Here is a 25,321-nt window from a genome sequence, read left to right as displayed (position 1 = left end):
TTCAACAATATGGTTCTAAAACGTGCTAGCTTTGCCCAGCACTATGCTTTTGAGGTTGACCCATGAAGTTCTGTTCGTTCGATTTAACCAGTGACGAGTAGTCCATTGTATGACGACATCATCCTTGTTTCTCTACTCTCGTGCTGAAAGCGTTTAGGTTGTTTGCACCTTTTCACTACTGCAATGTGGTGGGGACAGTCCTTGGGTGGGACTCCTTTTGCATCTGGACCAGAGCTGCTCTAGCTATAACCAAGAAATGGAATTACTGGTTAGCAGTAAAGTGAAAATATCAGCTTTACTACATAACGGCCAAAACACCCTCCAAAGCACTTGGACCAATTTATCCTTCCACAAGCAGCATCTGATTACCAGCACAGCATTCTCAGACATTTTAACTCCTTCCAACCTGATAGGGGTGAAATGGTATCTCATTTTATTTTCATTTTCATTTCTTTGAGGTTGAGCTTCTACTCATGGGTACCCATTTGGGTTTCCTCTCCTATGAACTGCCTGTGCATATTCTTTGCCCATTTTTCTATTGGGTTGTTCTGTTCTCTTATTAATTTGGAAATTCTAGATATTCATTTTGGCAACTACATCCACTGATATAAATTCTAGATAAGGGTCATTATACAGAGTAATCACTTCAGCCAACAGTGAGATGAATACTTCATAGTTTTTTTTGTTTGTTTGTTTTGTTTTGTCTTACCAAACTCATAGACTCTGTCCTAAATCAGGCTCTACTAGAAGTATCAGTTCATCCATCTTAACACTCTGAGATGCTTTCTAATTCGGAAACACAGGGTACATAAAAGTCGTTACATTTTCAAGGCAATTCAGCCTAACAGACACTCAGGCCCCACTAAGCATCAGGTCCTTTACAGCACGGGGTAGATAAAACTAACATTACAAATTACACATGCCTCTCAAGATGTAAGCAGCTTTGGGTAATGGTCAACGTGAAGCATGAAACTGCCCGAACCTGGTCCCTGAAGATAGGCCAGTGACTCCCAGGCCACCTGGGCTACGTGGCCCTCCAGTTAGTGCCCCCAGGGGTCTGCTCAGAGCTGCCCCTCCAGTTAGTACCCCCGGGGTCTGCTCAGAGCTGCCCCTCCAGTTAGTACCCCGGGGGTCTGCTCAGAGCTGCCCCTCCAGTTAGTACCCCCGGGGTCTGCTCAGAGCTGCCCCTCCAGTTAGTGCCCCGGGGGTCTGCTCAGAGCTGCCCCTCCAGTTAGTACCCCAGGGGTCTGCTCAGAGCTGCCCCTCCAGTTAGTACCCCCGGGGTCTGCTCAGAGCTGCCCCTCCAGTTAGTACCCCCGGGGTCTGCTCAGAGCTGCCCCTCCAGTTAGTGCCCCGGGGGTCTGCTCAGAGCTGCCCCTCCAGTTAGTACCCCGGGGTCTGCTCAGAGCTGCCCCTCCAGTTAGTACCCCCGGGGTCTGCTCAGAGCTGCCCCTCCAGTTAGTACCCCGGGGTCTGCTCAGAGCTGCCCCTCCAGTTAGTACCCCGGGGGTCTGCTCAGAGCTGCCCCTCCAGTTAGTACCCCCGGGGTCGGCTCAGAGCTGCCCCTCCAGTTAGTACCCCGGGGGTCTGCTCAGAGCTGCCCCTCCAGTTAGTACCCCCGGGGTCTGCTCAGAGCTGCCCCTCCAGTTAGTACCCCGGGGTCTGCTCAGAGCTGCCCCTCCAGTTAGTACCCCCGGGGTCTGCTCAGAGCTGCCCCTCCAGTTAGTACCCCGGGGGTCTGCTCAGAGCTGCCCCTCCAGTTAGTAGCCCCGGGGTCTGCTCAGAGCTGCCCCTCCAGTTAGTACCCCCGGGGTCTGCTCAGAGCTGCCCCTCCAGTTAGTACCCCCGGGGTCTGCTCAGAGCTGCCCCTCCAGTTAGTACCCCCGGGGTCTGCTCAGAGCTGCCCCTCCAGTTAGTACCCCCGGGGTCTGCTCAGAGCTGCCCCTCCAGTTAGTACCCCGGGGTCTGCTCAGAGCTGCCCCTCCAGTTAGTACCCCCGGGGTCTGCTCAGAGCTGCCCCTCCAGTTAGTACCCCCGGGGTCTGCTCAGAGCTGCCCCTCCAGTTAGTACCCCCGGGGTCTGCTCAGAGCTGCCCCTCCAGTTAGTACCCCGGGGTCTGCTCAGAGCTGCCCCTCCAGTTAGTACCCCCGGGGTCTGCTCAGAGCTGCCCCTCCAGTTAGTACCCCGGGGGTCTGCTCAGAGCTGCCCCTCCAGTTAGTAGCCCCGGGGTCTGCTCAGAGCTGTCCCTCCAGTTAGTACCCCCGGGGTCTGCTCAGAGCTGCCCCTCCAGTTAGTACCCCCGGGGTCTGCTCAGAGCTGCCCCTCCAGTTAGTACCCCGGGGTCTGCTCAGAGCTGCCCCTCCAGTTAGTGCCCCGGGGGTCTGCTCAGAGCTGCCCCTCCAGTTAGTACCCCCGGGGTCTGCTCAGAGCTGCCCCTCCAGTTAGTACCCCCGGGGTTTGCTCAGAGCTGCCCCTCCAGTTAGTACCCCCGGGGTCTGCTCAGAGCTGCCCCTCCAGTTAGTGCCCCTGGGGGTCTGCTCAGAGCTGCCCCTCCAGTTAGTACCCCCGGGGTCTGCTCAGAGCTGCCCCTCCAGTTAGTACCCCCGGGGTTTGCTCAGAGCTGCCCCTCCAGTTAGTACCCCGGGGGTCTGCTCAGAGCTGCCCCTCCAGTTAGTGCCCCTGGGGGTCTGCTCAGAGCTGCCCCTCCAGTTAGTACCCCCGGGGTCTGCTCAGAGCTGCCCCTCCAGTTAGTACCCCCGGGGTCTGCTCAGAGCTGCCCCTCCAGTTAGTACCCCGGGGGTCTGCTCAGAGCTGCACCAGCAGCTGCTCAGGGGTCTCCTGCTAGAAGCTGAATGCTTGCATGTTCCTGAACTAAAACAAACAAACAAAAACTACTAGGGCTTTTTATGTATGCCTAATCTGTAGCTAATTTCAGAGCTCTGATAATCCCCATAGAAAAAGTGTCAGAGCATTTGTTTAATGATGATTACATGAAGCCAAGTTCCTGATGCATTAATCAGTTGGAAAAACAAACAGTTCCTTAAGGGCGCAAAATTCCAAGGGCCTTGATTCAGAAAGAGACACAGCAGGGCAAGGAAGGCAAATTCAGTGGAAGCACTGACCTTTGCTTTCATTGCTGCTGTTCACATCAGGGATGTCAAATTAGTGTGGCTGGCTTCCTTCACCATAAATCAAGGACAGTCTAGATTAATTTGGGTCAAGAGCACTTTTGGCAAATATGAAGTTTAGTTTTTTTAGAAGTTTTCCATTCAGGAAACAGAATACCGTTAAATTCTGGGGGAACTTAAAAATTATCAACTAAATCCCCTTTGCTAAATACAATTAAAACTGACCTGCAGTGAAGAAACGTGAATAAATATACATATCTTATGCCTATTAATCTTCAGATGCAAATTGGAGCCTGAATTAAGAGTTCTTCCATAACTTATAGAAAGCAGTCAATTAAAATAGGAAAGCAGATAGAAGTTAGTCCTTTTGGAGGTAATGACAACTTTTATCCCTGATACTTTATGTGGTTTTTTTTTTGCCGCACTGCAAGGCATGCGGAACTTCTCCGACCAGGGATCGAACCTGCGCCCCCTGCAGTGGAAGTGCAGAGTCTTAACCAGTGGACCACCAGGGAAGTCCCCTGCTACTTTAGTATTTAAACATTTAATCAAACATGCTAAGGCTATGTATAAAAATATATTAAGTATTTTTAAAGAATTATTCCTTATTTTTAGTAAAATCCAACCCACACCTTTTAAATACTAGACTTATATTATGATCATGTACAAACTCTGTGCCTATTAGAAGAAAAGAGTATAAATTTGCCTCACAGAAAGTAAATATTATAAAATAACTTAATATAAACTCAAATTTCTTTCTTGTCCCTTCTCTAAATAAATGCAAGTAGAGGGCCAGACACCACAGTAATTTCTAGTAAATTATATAACATTTGTTTTTACTTTACTCTGATCTTATTTTATCATTTACCCTAAAATCTCACATTGTGTTTGTCTCAGGAGTAATCAAGGATTTCTTGAGAGAATGAATGATCTTGTGAACTTATTGTATATAACATAAAATCAAATTTCCTCCCTAATTAAAAAGTCTCAATGTTTAGAGAGTGGAATGAGTGAACCATCTTGCCATCAATAGCGCTGGACTCCTTTTTGGAGAATTATGGTAATAACTGATAATGTAACTGAGTAGGACACCGTGGGGCCTTCCCGGAACAGACACCCACCCCACTCACATCCTCTACCTGCCTCTTTGCTGTAGAAAACCTGTAGCCTCCTAGGCCTTCCCTGAGTTCCAAAGAGTAAATTTAATAAGAGAAGTAAGAAAATGCAGAAAGAAAGGAAAACCGTCAAGCAACACAAAACAATAATAGTTTAGCCATTATACAATCTCAAGGACCTTTAGTTCCTCCTCAAGGGCTGTAGAGAATATTCTGAGCCATGTCCTTTGAGCTGTTTTGCAGATACTGAAACCCCCACCAGGTGGGAGAAGTTAACTGCACGCTGCCCACAAGCACATAGACCCCAGACTCACTGGAACTGGAAGGTTGATGACGCTGACTCCCAATCACCGCACCACCAGCCGAGCAGAAGAATGCCCACGAGCTGATCACACACCCTACAAACCCCTCCCTCACCCTGTCTTTAAAAAAACTTTCCCTGAAAGCTTTCAAGGAGTTTGGCCCTTTTAAGCACTAGCTGCCTGGACTCCTTGCTTGGCACCTGCAATAAATGCTGCACTTTCCTTCACCACGACCCGGTGTCAGTAGATTGGCTTTGCTGCACATGGGTGAGCAGACCCAAGTTTGGTTCGGTAACAATAATAAGCATGACAAATGCTAACTTATTACAAGATGCTGGATTCAGACAGCACAATGAATTAATCATTAGCTATTACACATGTACAAAATTTTGAGAGAAACACCATCAAGATAAAGGGAAGCCTCCCCACAGAGACATATGTATAATTTAAACTATAACATAGACTATAACATGTCAATTTAGCAGGACTTCTCCTTTGTCAACTACTCACTGATACAGGAACCATTTATAGATCAGAAGATGTGGATAGCAATGATGTTTCTGTGACACCCATTCCCTTCCAAATGTACAGAAGACTCATGGGAAAATCAAATCTGAGCAAGCTTTGGGACTACATATTATGGCAGTTTAAAAACACATCTATTGGGACTTCCCTGGTGGTCCAGCGGTTAATACTCTGTGCTCTCAATGCAGGGGGCCTGGGTTCAATCCCTGGTCAGGGAACTAGATCCTGCATGCCACAACTAAGAGCCCGCACGTGGCAACTAAGACCCAGCACAGCCAAATAAATAAATAAATAAATATTAAAAAACAAACAAACAACAACAAAAAAGTCTAGGGACTCTTCAACATTTCTTCTATTGAGAGGTTTCCTTCCCTGGAATCTGGGCTCTCTGGCCACTCAGCTACTAGAATGCAGTGGAATGATGCCGTACTGCTTTCTAAAGGCCACGCCTGGGAAACTGCCATCTCTCGCTCCTCCTGGATACTCACCTCGTTGCCATGCCCTCAGGAAGCCCAAGCAGCCTGTGGAGAGGCCCACGTGGAGAGAACCGAGGCTCCCGCCCTCCACCCAGCTGAGCCCAGAAAATGGCCAGAGTGTGAGTGGACCATCTCAGGAAGTGGATTTCTGAGCCCCCAGCTAACTCTGCACGAAGCAAAGCAGCCTTCTCCATCAGGCCATGTTCAAATAGTAGATCCAGGAGCAAAACGAACGACTGCTGTTACTCTAAGCCACTACTTGTAGGGTGTTTTGTTACACAGCAGTAAGGAAAAAACAGACCCAAACAGCATTCTCTCTTCCTCATCTCATTTCTCCTTTAGTGAATGATTACCTTACCCCATTTCTGGTTGGAATAATAATTTGGCAATTTTTAAGTCTTTTTTCTCTTTTTGGTAGTAGCCCTTCATATGTCCCGGTCACACTGTGCTTGCCCCTCAGCTAACCCTCTTAACAACCCTGTGAGGTGAGTACTATTACTATGCCCATTTCATGGACAAATAAACTGACTTGTGGGGCCATCCAAGGACATGCAGTTAATAAGAGATGAGGTGGAAATTAAAGCCAGGACCCCAGGACCCTTAACTGCAATACTATACCTCTCTTCTCGGTCTCTAATAGCAGCCAAGAGCTAAGAACATCTCACTGTTAGCACGGCCGTCTTCTTCCCTATTGACTTTCTCTTTAAAACTGATCCCTCGATTTAAAACTCTATTGAGGATTGGTTCAAGATGGCGGAGTAGAAGGACGCGCTCTCACTCCCTCTTGTGAGAGCACCAGAATCACAACTAACTGCTGAACAATCATCGACAGGAAGACACTGGAATTCACGAAAAAAGATACCCCACATCCAAAGACACTGGAGAAGCCGCAGTGAGATGATAGGAGGGGCGCAATCACAAATAAATCAAATCCCATTACTGCTGGGCGGGCGAGTCACAAACTGGAGAACACTTATACCACAGAAGTCCACCCACTGGAGTGAAGGTTCTGAGCCCCACGTCAGGCTTCCCAACCTGGGGCTTTGGCAACGGGAGGAGGAATTCCTAGAGAATCAGACTTTGAAGGCTAGCGGGATTTGACTGCAGGACTTCGACAGGACTGGGGGAAACAGAGACTCCACTCTTGGAGGGCACACACAAAGTAGTGTGCGCATCGGGACCCAGGGGAAGGAGCAGTGACCCTGTAGGAGACTGAACCAGACCTACCTGCTAGTGTTGGAGGGTCCCTTGCAGAGGCGGGGGGTGGCTGTGTCTCACTGTGAGAACAAGGACACTGGCAGCAGAAGTTCTGGGAAGTACTCCTTGGCGTGAGCCCTCCCAGAGTCCGCCACTAGCCCCACCAAAGAGCCCCGGTAGGCTCCAGTGTTGGGTCGCCTCAGGCCAAACAACCAACAGGGAGGGAACCCAGCCCCACCCATCAGCAGACAAGCAGATTAAAGTTTTACTGAGCTCTGCCCACCAGAGCAACAGCCAGCTCTACCCACCACCAGTCCCTCCCATCAGGAAACTTGCACAAGCCTCTTAGATAGCCTCATCCACCAGAGGGCAGACAGCAGAAGCAAGAAGAACTACAATCCTGCAGCCTGTGGAACAAAAACCACATTCACAGAAAGATAGACAAAATGAAAAGGCAGATGTACCAGATGAAGGAACAAGATAAAACTCCAGAAAAACAACTAAATGAAGTGGAGATAGGCAACCTTCCAGAAAAAGAATTCAGAATAACAATAGTGAAGATGATCCAGGACTTTGGAAAAAGAATGGAGGCAAAGATCGAGAAGATGCAAGAAATGTTTAACAAAGACCTAGAAGAATTAAAGAACAAACAAACAGAGATGAACAATACAATAACTGAAATGAAAACTACACAAGAAGGAATCAGTAGCAGAATAACTGAGGCAGAAGAACAGATAAGTGACCTGGAAGACAGAATGGTGGAATTCACTGCTGCAGAACAGAATAAAGAAAAAAGAATAAAAAGAAATGAAGACAGCCTAAGAGACCTCTGGGAAAACATTAAACGCAACAACATTCGCATTATAGGGGTCCCAGAAGGAGAAGAGAGAGAGAAAGGACCTCAGAAAATATTTGAAGAGATTATAGTCGAAAACTTCCCTAACATGGGAAAGGAAATAGCCACCCAAGTTCAGGAAGTGCAGAGAGTCCCATACAGGATAAACCCAAGGAGAAACACACTGAGACACATAGTAATCAAATTGGCAAAAATGAAAGACAAACAAAAATTATTGAAAGCAGCAAGGGGAAAACGACAAATAACATACAAGGGAACTCCCATAAGGTTAACAGCTGATTTCTAAGCAGAAACTCTACAAGCCAGACGCGAGTGGCATGACATATTTAAAGTGATGAAAGGGAAGAACCTACAATCAAGATTACTCTACCTGGCAAAGATCTCATTCAGATTCTATGGAGAAATCAAAAGCTTTACAGACAAGCAAAAGCTAAGAGAATTCAGCACCACCAAACCACCTCTACAACAAACGCTAAAGGAACTTCTCTAAGTGGGAAACACAAGAGAAGAAAAGGACCTACAAAAACAAACCCAAAACCACCAAGAAAATGGTAATAGGAGCATACATATCAATAATTACCTTAAACGTGAATGGATTAAATGCTCCAACCAAAAGACACAGGCTCACTAAATGGATACAAAAAAAGACCTATATATATGCTGTCTACAAGGGACCCACTTCAGACCTAGGGACACATACAGACTGAAAGTGAGGGGATGGAGAAAGATATTCCATGCAAATGGAAATCAAAAGAAAGCTGGAGTAGCAATACTCGTATTAGATAAAATAGACTTCAAAATGAAGAATGTTGCCAGAGACAAGGAAGGACACTGCATAATGATCAAGGGATTGATCCAAGAAGAAGATATAACAATTGTAAATATATATGCACCCAACATAGGAGCACCTCAATACATAAGGCAACTGCTAACAGCTATAAAAGAGGAAATCGACAGTAACACAATAATAGTGGGGGACTTTAATACCTCACTTGCACCAATGGACAGATCATCCAAACAGAAAATTAATAAGGAAACACAAGCTTTAAATGACACAATAGACCAGATAGATTTAATTGATATTTATAGGACATTCCATCCACAAACAGCAGATTACACTTTCTTCTCAAGTGCGCACAGAACATTCTCCAGGATAGATCACATCTTGGGGCACAGATCAAGCCTCAGTAAATTTAAGAAAATTGAAATCATATCAAGCATCTTTTCTGATCACAACGCTATGAGATTAGAAATCAATTACATGGAAAAAAACGTAAAAAACACAAACACATGGAGGCTAAACAATACATTACTAAATAACCAAGAGATCACTGAAGAAATCAAAGAGGAAATAAAAAAATACCTAGAGACAAATGACAATGAAAACACGACGATCCAAAACCTATGGGATGCAGTAAAAGCAGTTCTAAGAGAGAAGTTTATAGCAATACAATCCTACCTCAATAAACAACAAACATCTCAAATAAACAACCTAACCTTACACCTAAAGGAACTAGAGAAGGAAGAGCAAACAAAACCCAAAGTTAGTAGAAGGAAAGAAATCATAAAGATCAAAGCAGAAATAAATGAAATAGAAACAAAGAAGACAATAGCAAAGATCAATAAAACTAAGAGCTGGTTCTTTAAGAAGATAAACAAAATTGATAAACCATTAGCCAGACTCATCAAGAAAAAGAGGGAGAGGACTCAAATCAATGAAATTAGAAATGAAAAAGGAGAAGTTACAATAGACACCGCAGAAATACAAAGCATCGTAAGAGACTACTACAAGCAACTCTATGCCAATAAAATGGACACCTGGAAGAAATGGACAAATTCTTAGAAAGGTATAACTTTCTGAGACTGCACCAGGAAGAAATAGAAAATATGTACAGACCAATCACAAGTAATGAAATTGAAACTGTGATTAAAAATCTTCCAACAAACAAAAGTCCAGGACCAGATGGCTTCAGAGGTGAATTCTATCAAACATTTAGAGAAGAGATAACACCCATCCTTCTCAAACTCTTCCAAAAAATTGCAGAGGAAGGAACACTCCCAAACTCATTCTATGAGGCCACCATCAATCACCCTGATACCAAAACCAGACAAAGATACTACAAAAAAAAAAATTAGAAACCAAAATCACTGATGAATATAGATGCAAAAATCCTCAACAAAGTACTAGCAAACAGCATCCAAAAACACATTAAAAGTATCATACACCATGTTCAAGTGGGATTTATCTCAGTGATGCAAGGATTCTTCAATATACACAAATCAATCAATGTGATACACCATATTAACAAACTGAAGAGGAAAAAACATATGATCATCTCAATAGATGCAGAAAAAACTTTTGACAAAATTCAACACCCATTTATTATAAAAACTCTCCAGAAAGTGGTCATAGAGGGAACCTACCTCAACATAATAAAGGCCATATATGACAAACCCACAGCAAACATCATTCTCAATGGTGAAAAACTGAAAGCATTTCCTCTAAGATCAGGAATAAGACAAGGATGTCCACTCTCACCACTATTATTCAACATAGTTTTGGAAGTCCTAACCACGGCAATCAGAAGAAAAAGAAATAAAAGGAATACAAATTGGAAAAGAAGAAGTAAAACTGTCAGTGTTTGCAGATGACACGATACTATACATAGAGAATCCTAAAGATGCTACCAGAAAAGTACTAGAGCTAATCAATGAATTTGGTAAACTTGCAGGATACAAAATTAATGCACAGAAATCTCTTGCATTCCTATACACTAATGATGAAAAATCTGAAAGAGAAATTAAGGAAACACTCCCATTTACCATTGCAACAAAAAGAATAAAATACCTAGGAATAAACCTACCAGGGGGGACAAAAGACCTGTATGCAGAAAACTATAAGATACTGATGAAAGAAATTAAAGATGATACCAACAGATGGAGAGATATATCATGTTCTTGGATTGGAAGAATCAATATTGTGAAAATGAGTATACTACCCAAAGCAATCTACAGATTCAATGCAATCCCTATCAAATTACCAATGGCATTTTTTACGGAGCTAGAACAAATCATCTTAAAATTTGTATGGAGACACAAAAGACCCCGAATAGCCAAAGCAGTCTTGAGGGAAAAAAACGGAGCTGGAGGAATCAGACTCCCTGACCTCAGACTATACTACAAAGCTACAGTAATCAAGACAATATGGTACTGGCACAAAAACAGAAATATATATCAATGGAACAGGAAAGAAAGCCCAGAGATAAACCCACGCACCTATGGTCAACTAATCTATGACAAAGGAAGCAAGGATATACAACGGAGAAAAGACAGTCTCTTCAATAAGTGGTGCTGGGAAAACTGGACAGCTACATGTAAAAGAATGAAATTAGAACACTTCCTAACACCATACACAAAAATAAACTCAAAATGGATTAGAGACCTAAATGTAAGACTGGACACTATAAAACTCTTAGAGGAAAACATAGGAAGAACACTCTTTGACATAAATCACAGCAAGATCTTTTTCGATCCACCTCCTAGAGTAATGGAAATAAAAACAAAAATAGCAAATAGGACCTAATGAAACAAAAGCTTTTGCAAAGCAAAGGAAACTACAAACAAGACGAAAAGACAACCCTCAGAATGGGAGAAAATATTTGCAAACGAATCAGCGGACAAAGGATTAACCTCCAAAATATATAAACAGCTGTTGCAGCTCAATATTAAAAAAACAAACAACCCAATCCAAAAATGGGCAGAAGACCTAAATAGACATTTCTCCAAAGAAGACATCCAGATGGCCAAGAAGCACATGAAAAGCTGCTCAACATAACTAATTATTAGAGAAATGTAAATCAAAACTACAATGAGGTATCACCTCACACCAGTTAGAATGGGAGTCATCAGAAAATCTACAAACAATAAGTGCTAGAGAGGGTGCGGAGAAAAGGGAACCCTCTTGGACTGTTGGTGGAAATGTAAATTGATACAGCCACTATGGAGGTTCCTTAAAAAACTAAAAATAGAATTACCATATGACCCAGCAATCCCACTACTGGGCGTATACCCAGAGAAAACCATAATTCAAAAAGACACATGCACCCCAATGTTCACTGCAGCACTATTTACAATAGCCAGGTCATGGAAGCAACCTAAATGCCCATCGACAGAAGAATGGATAAAGAAGATGTGGTACATATATACAATGGAGTATTACTCAGCCATAAAAAGGAACGAAATTGAGTCATTTGTAGAGAAGTGGATGGATCTAGAGACTGTCATACAGAGTGAAGTAAGTCAGAAAGAGAAAAACAAATATCGTATATTAACGCATATATGTGGAACCTAGAAAAATGGTACAGATGAACCGGTTTGCAGGGCAGAAATTGAGACACAGACGTACAGAACAAACATATGGACACCAAGGGGGGAAAGTGGCGGGGGGGAGGGGTGGTGGTGTGATGAATTGGGAGATTGGGATTGGCATATATACACTAATATGTAAAAAATGGATAACTAATAAGAACCTGCTGTATAAAAAAATAAATAAAATAAAATTCAAAACAAAAAACAAACAAAAAACCCTGATCCCTCTGTGCTTTATTTCCTGAGGTTTTTGAAAGACGTGTCCTTTAATTAGCCCATCAGCAACAAAGGCTTATAAAGTCCCAAGACCTTTTCTCAGATGTTACCCACCTCCCCTCAAGTCCTGGCATGCATGTAGAGAGAAAGGGGGAAATCTGGGGTCTGGCCAGTTATTTTCCTTTAGGCTTGAGATGTACACTGCTGTATTCAGAATGTGACCAACAAAAACAGAAAGAAATCAGACATAATGATTAGTTGCTGGATAAGCCAGACCCCCAAACCCCCAAACCCCCAAACGAATGGGCCACAATTTGAAAAGATACAAAGAGTGGAGAGTAAATTATGTTTCAAATTTCAAAGTATGCTCTTTTATCTCAGATGATTTATGTTCTTGTGAACTTTCATAGGCTGCTTATCTTGTTTTCAAAGACACAATTCACTTCACTGGGATTGGGGCCTGAATCCGGAAGCACAGTGGACCCATGATCCGTAATGATATAGTCAAATAAAGACAAGCACAAATTCACATAAAGAAATGTTCAGGGAACAGGCAGCTAATTATTCTTTTGCCCTTATAGAATTAAACGCCACACTCTTTTTAGACTAGGCTTAGACCAGTGTTAGAGGTAAAGACTGATAAAGAATCAAAGTGTCAGGGAGGTTTGATGTTTTTTCTCTTGCTGGCCTGGCCTTCAAGCTCCTTTCTTGCCCTTACTTCAATTCCTTCCCCAACCCTACTTAGTTCTCCCTACTGGTAAAACCTCACCCTTACCCACACCCCAGTAGTTTAGGAAAAGGTGGAGTTCTGCTGAAAACACTAGGGAACAATGGGAATTAAATGAGGTCCCCTTTGCATACTTGGTAAAGGAAGTTACGGTATTTCTCTGGGGGGTGGAAGGGAAATGAATTCTGGAAAAGTTAGAGGTGACCAGATGACATGTCGTCCGCAGAGACAGTACGTACCCTATTCATACTGGTTAAACACCTTTTTAAAAAATGTGGTAAAATGTACATAACATAAAATTTACCATTTTACCCATTTCTAAGGTACACTTTAGTGGAATTAGGTGCATTCACACTGTTATGCAACCATCACCAAAAAGGCCTTGAAAAGACTTGAAAAGCCTCCTGCAGATCGATTTCCTTTTTAGTTGAGAAAAATATAGCACTTATTGGGAGAAGATAAGAGGATACACTAAGAACTACTGACGGCCTTTTCCCCTTTTAGGAGACAAGGGAGAAGCAAGCCCACACTGAAGGTATTAAAACACACTCGGCTGGAGATGAATGACCTGTCCTGCCGGCCGGGCGCCCGGCTGCAGCTCCAAGTCCCTGCCGCTCACCCACCAGAAATTATAAGGACAAAAACTCACTTGGCAGTGGAATAAGAAATGAACTTTTAAAGCAAAGCAGCGTATTTTCAAATACTTTTGGTTCTGAAATTGCAGTCTGTAAGAATTTTGAGTGAGAAGACCCAACGCAGCCAAAAATAATAAATAAAAAATAAAATTAAAAAAAATTTGCACAAAATCGAAGGGAGAAAAGCAGAGTATTACAATTTTCAAGCTAGGCTCTAATAAGGTCAGTATTGCTTTCCCAAATTTCAGTTTTTCAGCCTTTTGATGGCTTTCTCCAGGAGTCAAAAGTCTGGGATTCAACATTCTGTGAGAAAAACTTGAAAAAAAAACCCTAATTTTTGGGGTCACTTTCAGGGTCGTACAGCCATCACGAAGCAGAGCCTGGATTGGAATCTAGACACTGCACTGCCTCGTCTCCTTTTTAGTTTCTTTATTGAGGGTCCTCGCAGGCCAGGCAGGTAACAGTGAGAGGAGAGGACTATGTGTGAGGTAACAGGGAGCGGTGGGGACTGCGGCGGCCTGGCAAAGGCACTGCCCTCTGATGGGCAGTTTCCAGTCTGTCCCTGAGGAACTGATTGTGGTCATGCAGGAATGTGTGCCTAGTACTGCTGGATCTTCCTCTTTTTTTTTTTTTTTAACAAAAAGTGGAAATCTAAATTTTCATGTGCAATCTTCTGATTTCTAAATGTTGGCAACTAACTGGAATTTTTAAAATTTATTTTATTGGAGTCTAGTTGATTTCCAATGTTGTGTTAATTTCTGCAGTAAGCAAAGTGACTCAGTTATACATATGTATACATTCTTTTGCATACTCTTTTCCATGATGGTTTATCCCAGGAGACTGGATGTAGTTCCCTGTGCTCTGCAGTAGGACCTTGTTGTGTATCTATTCTCTATACATAATAGTTTGCATCTGCCAATCCCGAACTCCCAGTCCATCCCCCCCCCCACACCCACCTCTCCCCTTTGGCAACCACAAGCCTGAAATGTTTACAAAAAATAAATCATGTGGGCCCCAACCATGTGGACCAAATGGAGCAGGTCAGCAGTGTAATGAAATCAGAGCCACAAATTCAGAACGGATGGGTGGGTGGCAGGCTGAGGGATAAACTGTCGGCACCAGAGAAGACAGGAGGATTGGTGGGACGCTCCCCACTCTCCCCAACAACCTAAAAACTCCTCGGAGAACCATCCTGGGCTTTACTCCCCACAGGGAGCTACAACGGGAAGGACTGAGGTTGAGGGGATGAGATGGGAGAAGGAGCCAGAGGTACAGCTGCCAGCAGCCAGGCGCCCACCTCGTAAGACACAGTGACAGGCTGGCGGTGCAGCTGGAGGGCGTGCTGGTCCTCTGGGTGGGCGGGGTGGGGGGGACAGTGGGTGAGGTTGGGCGCAGAAGCTGCCGAGCAGCTGGGACAAGCGCAGAGAGGCAGCGCCTGCAGGTGCGTCGTTCCTGCTCCTGCAGCCGGACCTCACAAGCAGCCCCTGAAGAAGTGACGGAGCACAGCGGGGGTATTCGTGTGCACGTGGGACTGGGGGCTGCGGGCCTGAGGCAGAGAAACAGCAGGAGCCGGACTGCAATGCAGCCTCGAGGGCGAGGGCTGATGGGCTCCCAGGCGAGTGGCACGCTTGGGACCTTGGGACCACAGTGAGACTGGAGGTCACAGACGAGGCATCGCCGCTTCTTCTGCACCCAGCGGTGGCTGCAGCCAGCCCGCCCTTGTGGGAGGAGTGTTTTCTCACGGATAATACTTAGCAGCTGCCCTTCAAACCAGATGTGTGTCTACTCTGTGTTATATAACTTCTGGTTCCTTTAGTCAAAACGCCTAGTCCAACGTTTTTTTCCTCCTATTAATCACATCCTGGGACCTAATGTATAAATCCAGTATTGCATGTCTTGTGCATAACTGTTCTAAAGAATCTTATTTTATGTACTATATGTATCGGAATAGTGTACGTTGACATGTAATGTAAAAAAGAAAAATCTACATGAATAATGCAGCAACTACCCAAGTGTCGTACCAGCTAAAACAATAAATAACCCTTGAACAGTGCGTGGTCACATTCAAACGCCCCTCTGTCCCAGGGAGGGAAGGCAGCCCAGAGATGGACCGCCACGTAGTCACCCCACACTCTCCATCGTGACACCGTCCACCGGGAGACCGTCACCTCTGCCAGGCAGCAGCTCACATCAGCTCACCCTCGCACACATCCACACCATCACTCCAGAGAAGGACAATGCCAGCGCCCGATGAAGCCGGACGGGGGGTGGACAGACGGGTGTGTGAAGCGAGGGCCTGCCCGCCGGCTGCGGATTCGTGGTGGCGCTGTGTGCTCTCCCCTTGGCCAGCTGGCGGACCCATCGCCCGGCTCTGGGAGGGCTGGCACTGAGGACTCTCCCCTTGCCCTTCTCCAGAGAAGTGCCCTTGGCTGAGGGGCTGGGCACCCCCATCCCTGTCCTGCACTCCTTTATGGGTTATGCCTTAATAAGTCAGGCGCAATGAACCCTTGTTTCTGCTTCTAAGGAACCTAAGGCCCCACTACTACATTTAAATACTTGCAATCAGTGCCTGCTTTTGAGGTGTTCCAGGCCCCTCTCCACAGCAGTGTTAAGTACATGATGTGTTTATTCAATAGAGTTGTTATACTATATATAGAAATTGCTACGGTATCAAGTAGAACATAAGATTATACTTCAAAGCCCCCTTCTGAAACTCACTGATAACTGAGGTAGGTAAAGAGTATAAAAAGATCCAAATTTTAAAATAAACAATATGTCAGCAACATTCATAATTAATCAAAAACACTGTTTCAGATGTAGACAACAAACGTATGGACACCAAGGGGGGAAAGTGGGCGGGGGGTGGTGGTGGAATAAACTGGGAGATTGGGATGGACGTATATACACTAACATGTATAAAATAGATAACTAATAAGAACCCGCTGTATAATAAATAAATAAAAACACTTTCAATTCACAATCTCTACTATTCAACACCTGGCTTTCACATAGCTTTCAGATACAATTCATTAGCTCAAAGACGCCAGTGAAATGATTATACTTCTGATGATCGTTGTAGTATTTTTACCTCTTATAAGCAAATTTTAAAGAAAGGTACAAAACAGTTTTACTATAGTCACATAAGCCCACACAAATATGACGTGAATGTAAGCTTTGAAAAGTCAAACTCTTAAAAGTCTGACAATCAAATGCAATATAATATGCCCCAAATTTCAAAGAGAAGCGGTTTCTTTTTAAAAATTATTTATTTATTTATTTGGCTGCACTGGTCTCAGTTGCGGCACGTGGACTCAGCTGCGGCATGCATGCAGGATCTCGTTCCCTGACCAGGGATCAAACCTGGGCCCCTCATTGGGAGCACCGAGCCTTAGCCGCTGGACCACCAGGGAAGACCCCGGAGTGCAGTTTCTAGAAGGTACATACGACCATGCATTTCTCTGCTTCCCTCGTTCAGTGGTGGCCTCGGTGAAATCCACGTTTGCCAGCAAAGCCTCTGAGGCCCTTCTTGCTCAGTCCTTTCCCTGCCACAGCCTTGATAACCCAGGTCCAGGCTCACGAACGCTCCAGACCAGTCCACGGGTGCTGTGCCCTCCACATCTCTGCCTGTGCCCAAGCCTCCACACGGCCTGAAGCACCCTTCTTCCCTCCTGCTCCCTTCCGCTGGCTGATTTCTAGTCGTCCTTCAAAAGCTCAGGGCGGGCGCATTCTCCTCTAGGAAGTCTTGTCTGAGCTCTGCCCTCCCACCTGCCCCCAACTCACTTCACACTGAGCTGGGTTACGTGTCCTTCCTCAGAACACACTGAATTAGAAATTAGAATCGTCCATTTAACAAACAGCTCAAACAACTCAACAACAAAAAAGCAAACATCCCAATCGAAAAATGGGCAGAAGACCCAAATAGACATTTCTCCAAAGAAGATATACAGGGCTTCCCTGGTGGCACAGTGGTTAAGAATATGCCTGCCAATGCAGGGGACATGGGTTCGAGCCCTGGTCCGGGAAGATCTCACATGCTGCAGAGCAACCAAGCCCGCGAGCCACAACTACTGAGCCCACGTGCCACAACTACCGAAGCCCGCGCACCTAGAGCCTGTGCTCCGTAACAAGAGAAGCCACCGCGATGAGAAGCCTGCACACTGCAATGAAGAGTAGCCCCCACTCGCCGCAACTAGAGAAAGCCCACGTGCAGCAACGAAGACCCAATGCAGCCAAAAATAAATAAATAAATTTATTTAAAAAAAAAAAGAAGACATACAGATGGGCAATAGGCCCGTGTAAAGATGCTCATCGTCACTACTTATTAGAGAAATGCAGATCAAAACTACAGTGAGGTACCACCTCACACTGGTCAGAATGGCCATCATCAAAAAGTAAACAAACAATAAATGCTGGAGAGGGTGTGGAGAAACAGGAAACCCCCTACACTGTTGGTGGGAATGTAAACTGGTGCAGCCACTATGGAGAACAGTATGGAGGTTCCTCAAAAAACTAAAAATAGAGCTGCCATATGATCCAGCAATCCCACTCCTGGGCATATATCCAGACAAAACTATAATTCAAAAAGATACAGGCACCCCTATGTTCATAGCAGCACTATTTACAATAGACAAGACATGAAAGCAACATAAGTGTCCATCGACAGAGGAATGGATAAAGAATATGTAGTACATATACAATGGAATACTACTCAGCCATAAAAAATAATGAAATAATGCCATTTGCAGCAACACGGATGGACCTAGAGATCCTCATACTAAGTGAAGTAAGTCAGAAAAAGAAAGACAAATACCATATGATATCGCTTATACGTGGAATCTAAAATATGACACAAATGAACTTACGAGACAGAAACAGACTTGCAGACGTAGAGAACAGACTTATGGTTGCTGAGGAGGGGGGTGTGGGGGGAAGGAGTGGAAGTTTGGGGTCAGCAGGTGCAAACTAGTACATAGAGGATGGATAACAACAAGGTCTTACTGCAGAGCACAGGGAACTCTATTCAATATCCTGTGATGAACCATAATGGAAAAGACTATGAAAAAGAATGTGTGTGTAGGGAGCTTCCCTGGCGGTACAGTGGTTAAGACTCCACACTTCCACTGCAGGGGGCACGGGTTTGATCCCTGGTTGGGGAACTACGATCCCGCATATCATGTGGTGCAGCCGGAAAAAAAAAAAAAGAATGTGTGTGTGTGTGTGTGTGTGTGTATATATATATATGAATCACTTTGCTATACAGTAATTAACACAGCATTGTAAATCAACTATACTTCAATAAAATAAAAACAAAGAATTGTCTATTTAATCACAAGATGAGGGTTTAATCACCTCTACATCCTTAGTACCTACCATTGTGCCTGGCACATAGTAGGCATTCAATAAAGGTTTGTTAAATGAATGAATGAATGAATGTTGAATAAAGAACCTACCCAAATAATACCTTCAACCCACAAGGCAGCCTAGGATTAATAGAGGAGATTTCAGGTGAAAACCCTTTCAAATAGTCACCACCACCACCACCCCTCCCCCCCACGCCGGGCTGGAATGCAGTGCTGGGCAGTTTGCATAGTTAAAAGTTGGGGAGGGCTTCCCTGGTGGCGCAGTGGTTGGGAATCTGCCTGCCAATGCGGGGGACACGGGTTCGAGCCCTGGTCTGGGAAGATCCCACATGCCGCGGAGCAACTAGGCCCATGAGCCACAATTACTGAGCCTGCGCGTCTGAAGCCTGTGCTACGCAACAAGAGAGGCCGCGATAGTGGGAGGCCCGCGCACGGCGAGGAAGAGTGGCCCCCACTTGCCGCAACTAGAGAGAGCCCTGGCACAGAAATGAAGACCCAACACAGCCATAAATAAATAAATAAATAAATAAATAAGAATTGTAAAATCATTCTTAAAAAAAAATACATGAAAATTAAAAAAAAAAAAAAAAAAAAAAGTTGGGGAAAAGCCATTAAGTCAAGTGCATCAAGTCTTGGGAAGGCTCTGCTGCCAGAATGCTTGGAGAAACAAAGTAGCACGCTTATCTTTTGAAAGATTTTTAAAAATATCACAGTGTTACACACAGTAACTCAGCTTCATAAACTGTTTAGCTGAAATTTTCATTCTGATTACAAATGAAGGGCATGATGTATAAAACAGCTTGGGAGGAGCCTCCAGGGAAGTGGGCAGATTTATCTGTTAAGAAGGTCCAGAAAATCTGCAAACAATAAATGCTGGAGAGGGTGTGGAGAAAAGGGAACCCTCTTGCACTGTTGGTGGGAATGTAAGTTGATACAGCCACTGTGGAGAACAGTATGGAGGTTCCTTAAAAAACTAAAAATAGAACTACCATACGACCCAGCAATCCCACTACTGGGCATATACCCTGAGAAAACCATAATTCAAAAAGAGTCATGTACCACAATGTTCATTGCAGCTCTATTTACAATAGCCAGGACATGGAAGCAACCTAAGTGTCCATCATCAGATGAATGGATAAAGAAGATGTGGCACATGTATACAATGGAATATTACTCAGCCATAAAAAGAAACGAAATTGAGATATTTGTAGTGAGGTGGATGGACCGAGAGTCTGTCATACAGAGTGAAGTAAGTCAGAAAGAGAAAAACAAATACAGTATGCTAACACATATATATGGAATCTAAGAAAAAGAAAAAAAAAAGGTCATGAAGAACCTAGGGGTAAGACAGCAATAAAGACACAGACCTACTAGAGAATGGACTTGAGGATTTGGGGAGGGGGAAGGGTAAGCTGGGACAAAGTGAGAGAGTGGCATGGACATATATACACTACCAAATGTAAAACAGATAGCTAGTGGGAAGCAGCCGCATAGCACAGGGAGATCAGCTCGGTGCTTTGTGACCACCTAGAGGGGTGGGATAGGGAGGGTGGGAGGGAGGGAGACGCAAGAGGGAGGAGATATGGGAACATATATATATGTATAACTGATTCACTTCGTTATAAAGCAGAAACTAACACACCATTGTAAAGCAATTATACTCCAATAAAGATGTTAAAAAAAAAAAAAAGGTCCAAGAGGGAGGGGATATATGTATACGTATGGCTGAATCACTTTGTTATACAGCAGAAACTAACACAACATTGTAAAGCAATTATACCCCACTGAAAAAAAAAAAAATAAGAAGAACCAAGGCTGATGTCTGCATCATTTCCTCCTGCCTATGGACCAGTGTTCTCAACCTCGACAGCCTGGCTTACGGTCCAAACAAGGAGTGATTTGTGGAGGGAAAGAAAGAAAAAGAGGGATAGAGAGAGAGAGGAAGGGAGGGAGGGAGGAAGACAGATGAACTAGGAAGTTAGTTGTTTCCTGCCACTTCAATTTTGGTTAAAAATTGCTTATTCACCCATTTAAAGGAAATAGCTATGTTTGGCCTCAAAATGCATAGAGTGAGTGGGTGCTGCCAGGAGGGATTCACCTCTATTAGCCCCTTGGGATCCCTTCTCAGCCCACTTAGTGCTGAGAAGGACCCAGTGAAGACTGGGTTGATGAGGGGAGGGAAGAAGTGCTGGGAAAGCGTTCTGGCAGAACATTTTGGGAAAAGTAGAGAAAAGAAGAGCAAGGGGCCGAGAATATACGTCATCCAAAGTGTAACAGTCTGATAATACCCACTGTCGGCAACGATGCAGGGGAAGCAGGAATTCTCATGCGTCTCCGGTGGGTGTGTGATGGGTTCACCGATTTTGGAAAACGATTTGGCATTAAATAGTGACACTGAAGCTGTGTGGACCTGCAATTCCACTTCGAGGTGTACAACCTGGAAAACTCTGGAATATGTGCCCCAGGCCATGCACAAGGATATACAGCAGCAGTGCCGGTCGCAGCAAAAAAAACAGTGGCAATAATGCCATGGGTCCATTAGCAGCAGAGCAGAGTTTTAAAACTGCGGTAAATCCACGCAGCAGACCCCACAGCAGTGAACTACGGCTCTGTGTTAACACAGCTGGGCCACGGAAACACAATGTTGCAGGAAAAAAGCAAGTTACAAAAGAATCGACATACAGCATGATTCCATTTATATAAAGATCAAACACTGGCAGAGCCAAACCATGAGTTATTTAGGGGTGCCCACGTACGTCTTGAAACTATTGAAATAAATGAACGAAAGGATTCCCACCAAATTCAGAATAGTAGTCGTAAAATTACTGGCAATGCTTTATGTCTTAATGTCTTAAAATCAATGTTCATTATACTATCATTCTTTAAACTGTATGTAGTATTACATATTCTTTTGTATGTATAATTTATTGACAATTCTTTTTTTTGAGAATTTTTATTTTATTTTATTTTATTTTAATTTTAGTTTTTGCCTGCGCCATGCAGGGATCTTGGTTCCCTGACCAGGGATCGAACCCACATCCCCTGCATTTGAAGTGCAGAGTCTTAACCACTGGACCACCAAGGAAGTCCCTTATTGACAATTCTTAAAGAGTTGTTTTTAAAAAAATAAGTAAAGAGAGATGGTGCATCAGAAGCTCATGCGAAGCCGCTGGGCGGGGGATGGGATCTCACGTCAGCTGAACCAACGCGATTGTTCAGATCCAGATGGTGAGTTTCATTCAAGGGCTCTGAAGCTCATACACCTTGGTCCCCCGCCACCACCAGAAAGCTTCAGTTGCCCCCTCTCTACCTCTACTACCCAGTCACTAGCAACTTGTATGCCCTGCTCAGAGCTGCCCGCAGGCACCTGAACTTGCTTTCACCCCTAAACACAGGCTGAAGCCCACAGTCTTTGCCCACCGTCTGGGCCTAGACCACGAGGCATCTAGTATCTACCAGCTACTGCGTGGCTTCATCACCTGCAAGACGTCGTGCACATTCTTCGCCGCCACCGTGCTTTTGTACGTGCTGTTTCCCTGCCTGGACCGCCACCCTCACAGCCCACCCCACGGTGGACAACCGGATAGGATAACCGGACGTCCCCTGCTTAGGCGTGAGGACTTTCCCCATCCGCCAATCAGCTCTGTGCTCGCTCTTCTGGGCCTGCACAAGACCCTGTGTGGGCCCTGATTACAACGCTTAGCACGCGGTGTAATTGATCAGTGACGTGGTTCTGTCCCCATCAGACTTGAAGACCTTCAGAATAAGAACTTTTGTCTATTCATCTTTTTACCATAGGTGATATTCAAAATATCACCCACACAGGACTTCACGGGCAGTGCGCCACTAGCGTGGATACAAAGCTGGAGCCAGGTCCTGCAGGTCCCCACCCCCGCCAGACGGCTAGGTATTCACAACTTAGTTACGGAATCACTGGAGGGGAGGGGCGGCAGGAGAGGGGCCAGGCAGCTGGCAGGGAGGGATCGGGGGCTCAGGACAGTATATATTTCCCAACCAGTACAGACATATTTCAGCGTTTAACAGGATTTTAACAACCAGCATGGCCATTGTATCTTGGTGTCTAACAGCTCAATATCTACCTTCCTTATGTCCCTAGGGACAGACAGCACTGTGCCTGGTAGTAGGTATTTAGTAAATATTTGCTGCTAAAACAAGACACATCTTGAAGTACAACTAGAGTCATCAACTATTTTCCCAACAAGGAGGGAGGATTTGAGATTTGGCTTCCATAGTGACTGTCCAGGGTCTTGGCCTTCCCTGCAGCCATTCCGTCCAAAAACAGATGCTGGTTAATGTACAGGTCTGAGATGCCTCCCTGGGGCTCCGACACCGATACTCCCAACCCTGCAGGCCCTCCAACTACCGCCAACAGTATTTGGACCTTCTGGCAGCTACCCTGCCCTGTGAAGGGAAGCCTGTGGAGAAAGAAGCCCGCACAGGGCAGCAAAACCAAGATCTGGGGAGGGTCAGGTCCCTGCAACCCCTGTTAAACCCCTAGACCCAGCCATGCCTGAAGGTGCATGCCATCTTGCACATTTCAGGTTGATGACCCAATAAATTCCTTTCTTGCTTAACGATACTTTGACTCGGTTGGGTTTGTTTGTTGGTTGTTTGCTTTGCCTTTGCAACTACAAGTCCAGTCTAACTCAGCTAGAAGGAAAACTTTCCATTAGGAAAAACAGAAATCTAAGTTTTTATCTATGTGAGTCTCTCTTAACTTTTCACATCCCATGACAGTTTGGTAATTCATTTTGATAACTTACCTTTCACCAAGTAGAACATTTGATAGATTTATAAATGAGGGAAAGTCCAGTCTATTCATGACAGGATAGGCATGGATGGGGACAAGCAAAGTCTCACCTCCCTAAAATTAATGGGAAAAAAGTCAAGTTTACCATGCTTAAGACTATAATTTTCTTTTTTCTTTTTCTTTGTTTTTGGCTGCGCCTCACAGCATGTGGGAATTTAGTTCCCCGACCAGGGGTCAAACCCACGCCCCCTGCTTTGGAACAACTGGACCGCCAGGGAAGTCCCAAGACTATAATTTTCAAAGATGAATTTGTAGATCCTTTATTTCTTATCTTGTTTTCTATCATTAAAAATTACTTCCAGAAAAAAAGGGAAAACATTTCCTTAAAAAAAAAACAACTGAGTGCTTAAATATAACAGTTGAAATAATGAGTTTTCTTAGTTATAAACAAAGTATAGAAAATTTTTAGTGTATTTCACTGAAATGACATTCAATATTATCCAGGAAAGCTAATGATGCCTTCACATAGAGGTGAAAACAGTCACCTGTTTCGACTTCAGAAAGTTATAGGGAAACACAACCGTGAGCGGCCTGAGATAAACAGAAACCAGCACAGAATCAGCTGATCTAGACAGCGCCAAACAGTAAACACTGGACCAGCCACAGGCACAGAGGCCTGCTTCTAGACCTGCACCGTGCGTGACCTTGAGTAAGACCTCTGACCTCTCCACAGCTCGTTTCTTCCTTTGCTTTCAAGTGGGGATACGTCCACCTTTCTTTAAAGGTATTTTTGAGAATTAAAGCAGACACTGGCCTTAAAAAGTTTAAAGCACCACATAAATACAAGGTACTAACAGCATTGCTATGAAGTAGCAGGACACCTTCCCTGGTGCTCTATGCAATGCCTGTCCTAGGGATTTTTGTTCTTGGTACAGAATATTCCTCCTGAAAGCACTATTCTGGTTTCATTTTTAGTTTTTTTCCCCCCTCTTTTTAAAAACTGAGACTCATTCGTTACTAAAGCACACTCTTCCACTTTAATTTTTTAAAGGTAAATTTGCTTAACCTTAAGGCTTCTCAACTTGTAAGGGCTGGGCGTGGAACCCAGAGCAGAGGGGTGTGGAGGTGCCAGTTTTAAGGGAAGGACTGACAGCACGTGGGGCTGGAGGCCGGAGGCCGGGGATGAATTAGGTGACCTGGAAAAGGCCGGCGAGAACTCCTACAGCACAGCGTCTGGGGTCGGACCACACAAGTAGCCTCCCTGCAGACCCCCAGGGCTGCCTCGGAGGACATTTGCTGCCGGTGCCCAGTGACAACTCGGGGTTGTTGCTGATCTCCTCACCTAGCTCTTAAAGGAGGGTGTTTAAGTTATTTGAAAAGCCTTCCTCAACTCCCAGCATCACAAGATAAATGAGATTTTTAGGCCAGGGCAGGTGGGAACCTGCAGCAACCAGTGTCTCTGGCTCTGCCCCGGTTCTTGGCAGCCTGGAGCTTCCCCAGCTGGGACCCACGTCACCGGACCAGGACCCTCAAGCCACTCAGACCGGCTGCCCAAGGCATCAGGCTGAGAAACTTCATACTTGTCACTCCGTCTCTCTTCTTCTCTTGAAGATGTAAGGTTTGATGCCACGCCCAAGCCCCCCAA

General features: G+C 44.7%; 1 protein-coding gene across 1 annotated transcript in view; it reads right to left on the bottom strand.

The window, feature by feature from the left end:
- The window catches only part of CFAP221 (cilia and flagella associated protein 221), an 86,887-nt gene that overhangs the window by 46,814 nt on the left and 14,752 nt on the right, over positions 1 to 25,321 (bottom strand). Inside the window, 1 exon segment of the mRNA XM_057551985.1 lies at positions 23,690 to 23,790. Within this exon segment, the coding sequence (XP_057407968.1) occupies positions 23,690 to 23,790 (101 nt within the window).

The sequence above is a fragment of the Balaenoptera acutorostrata genome, chromosome 8 (genome assembly GCF_949987535.1).
Source record: "Balaenoptera acutorostrata chromosome 8, mBalAcu1.1, whole genome shotgun sequence".
NCBI lineage: Eukaryota > Metazoa > Chordata > Mammalia > Artiodactyla > Balaenopteridae > Balaenoptera > Balaenoptera acutorostrata.
This window is presented reverse-complemented; position numbering and strand designations above follow the sequence as displayed.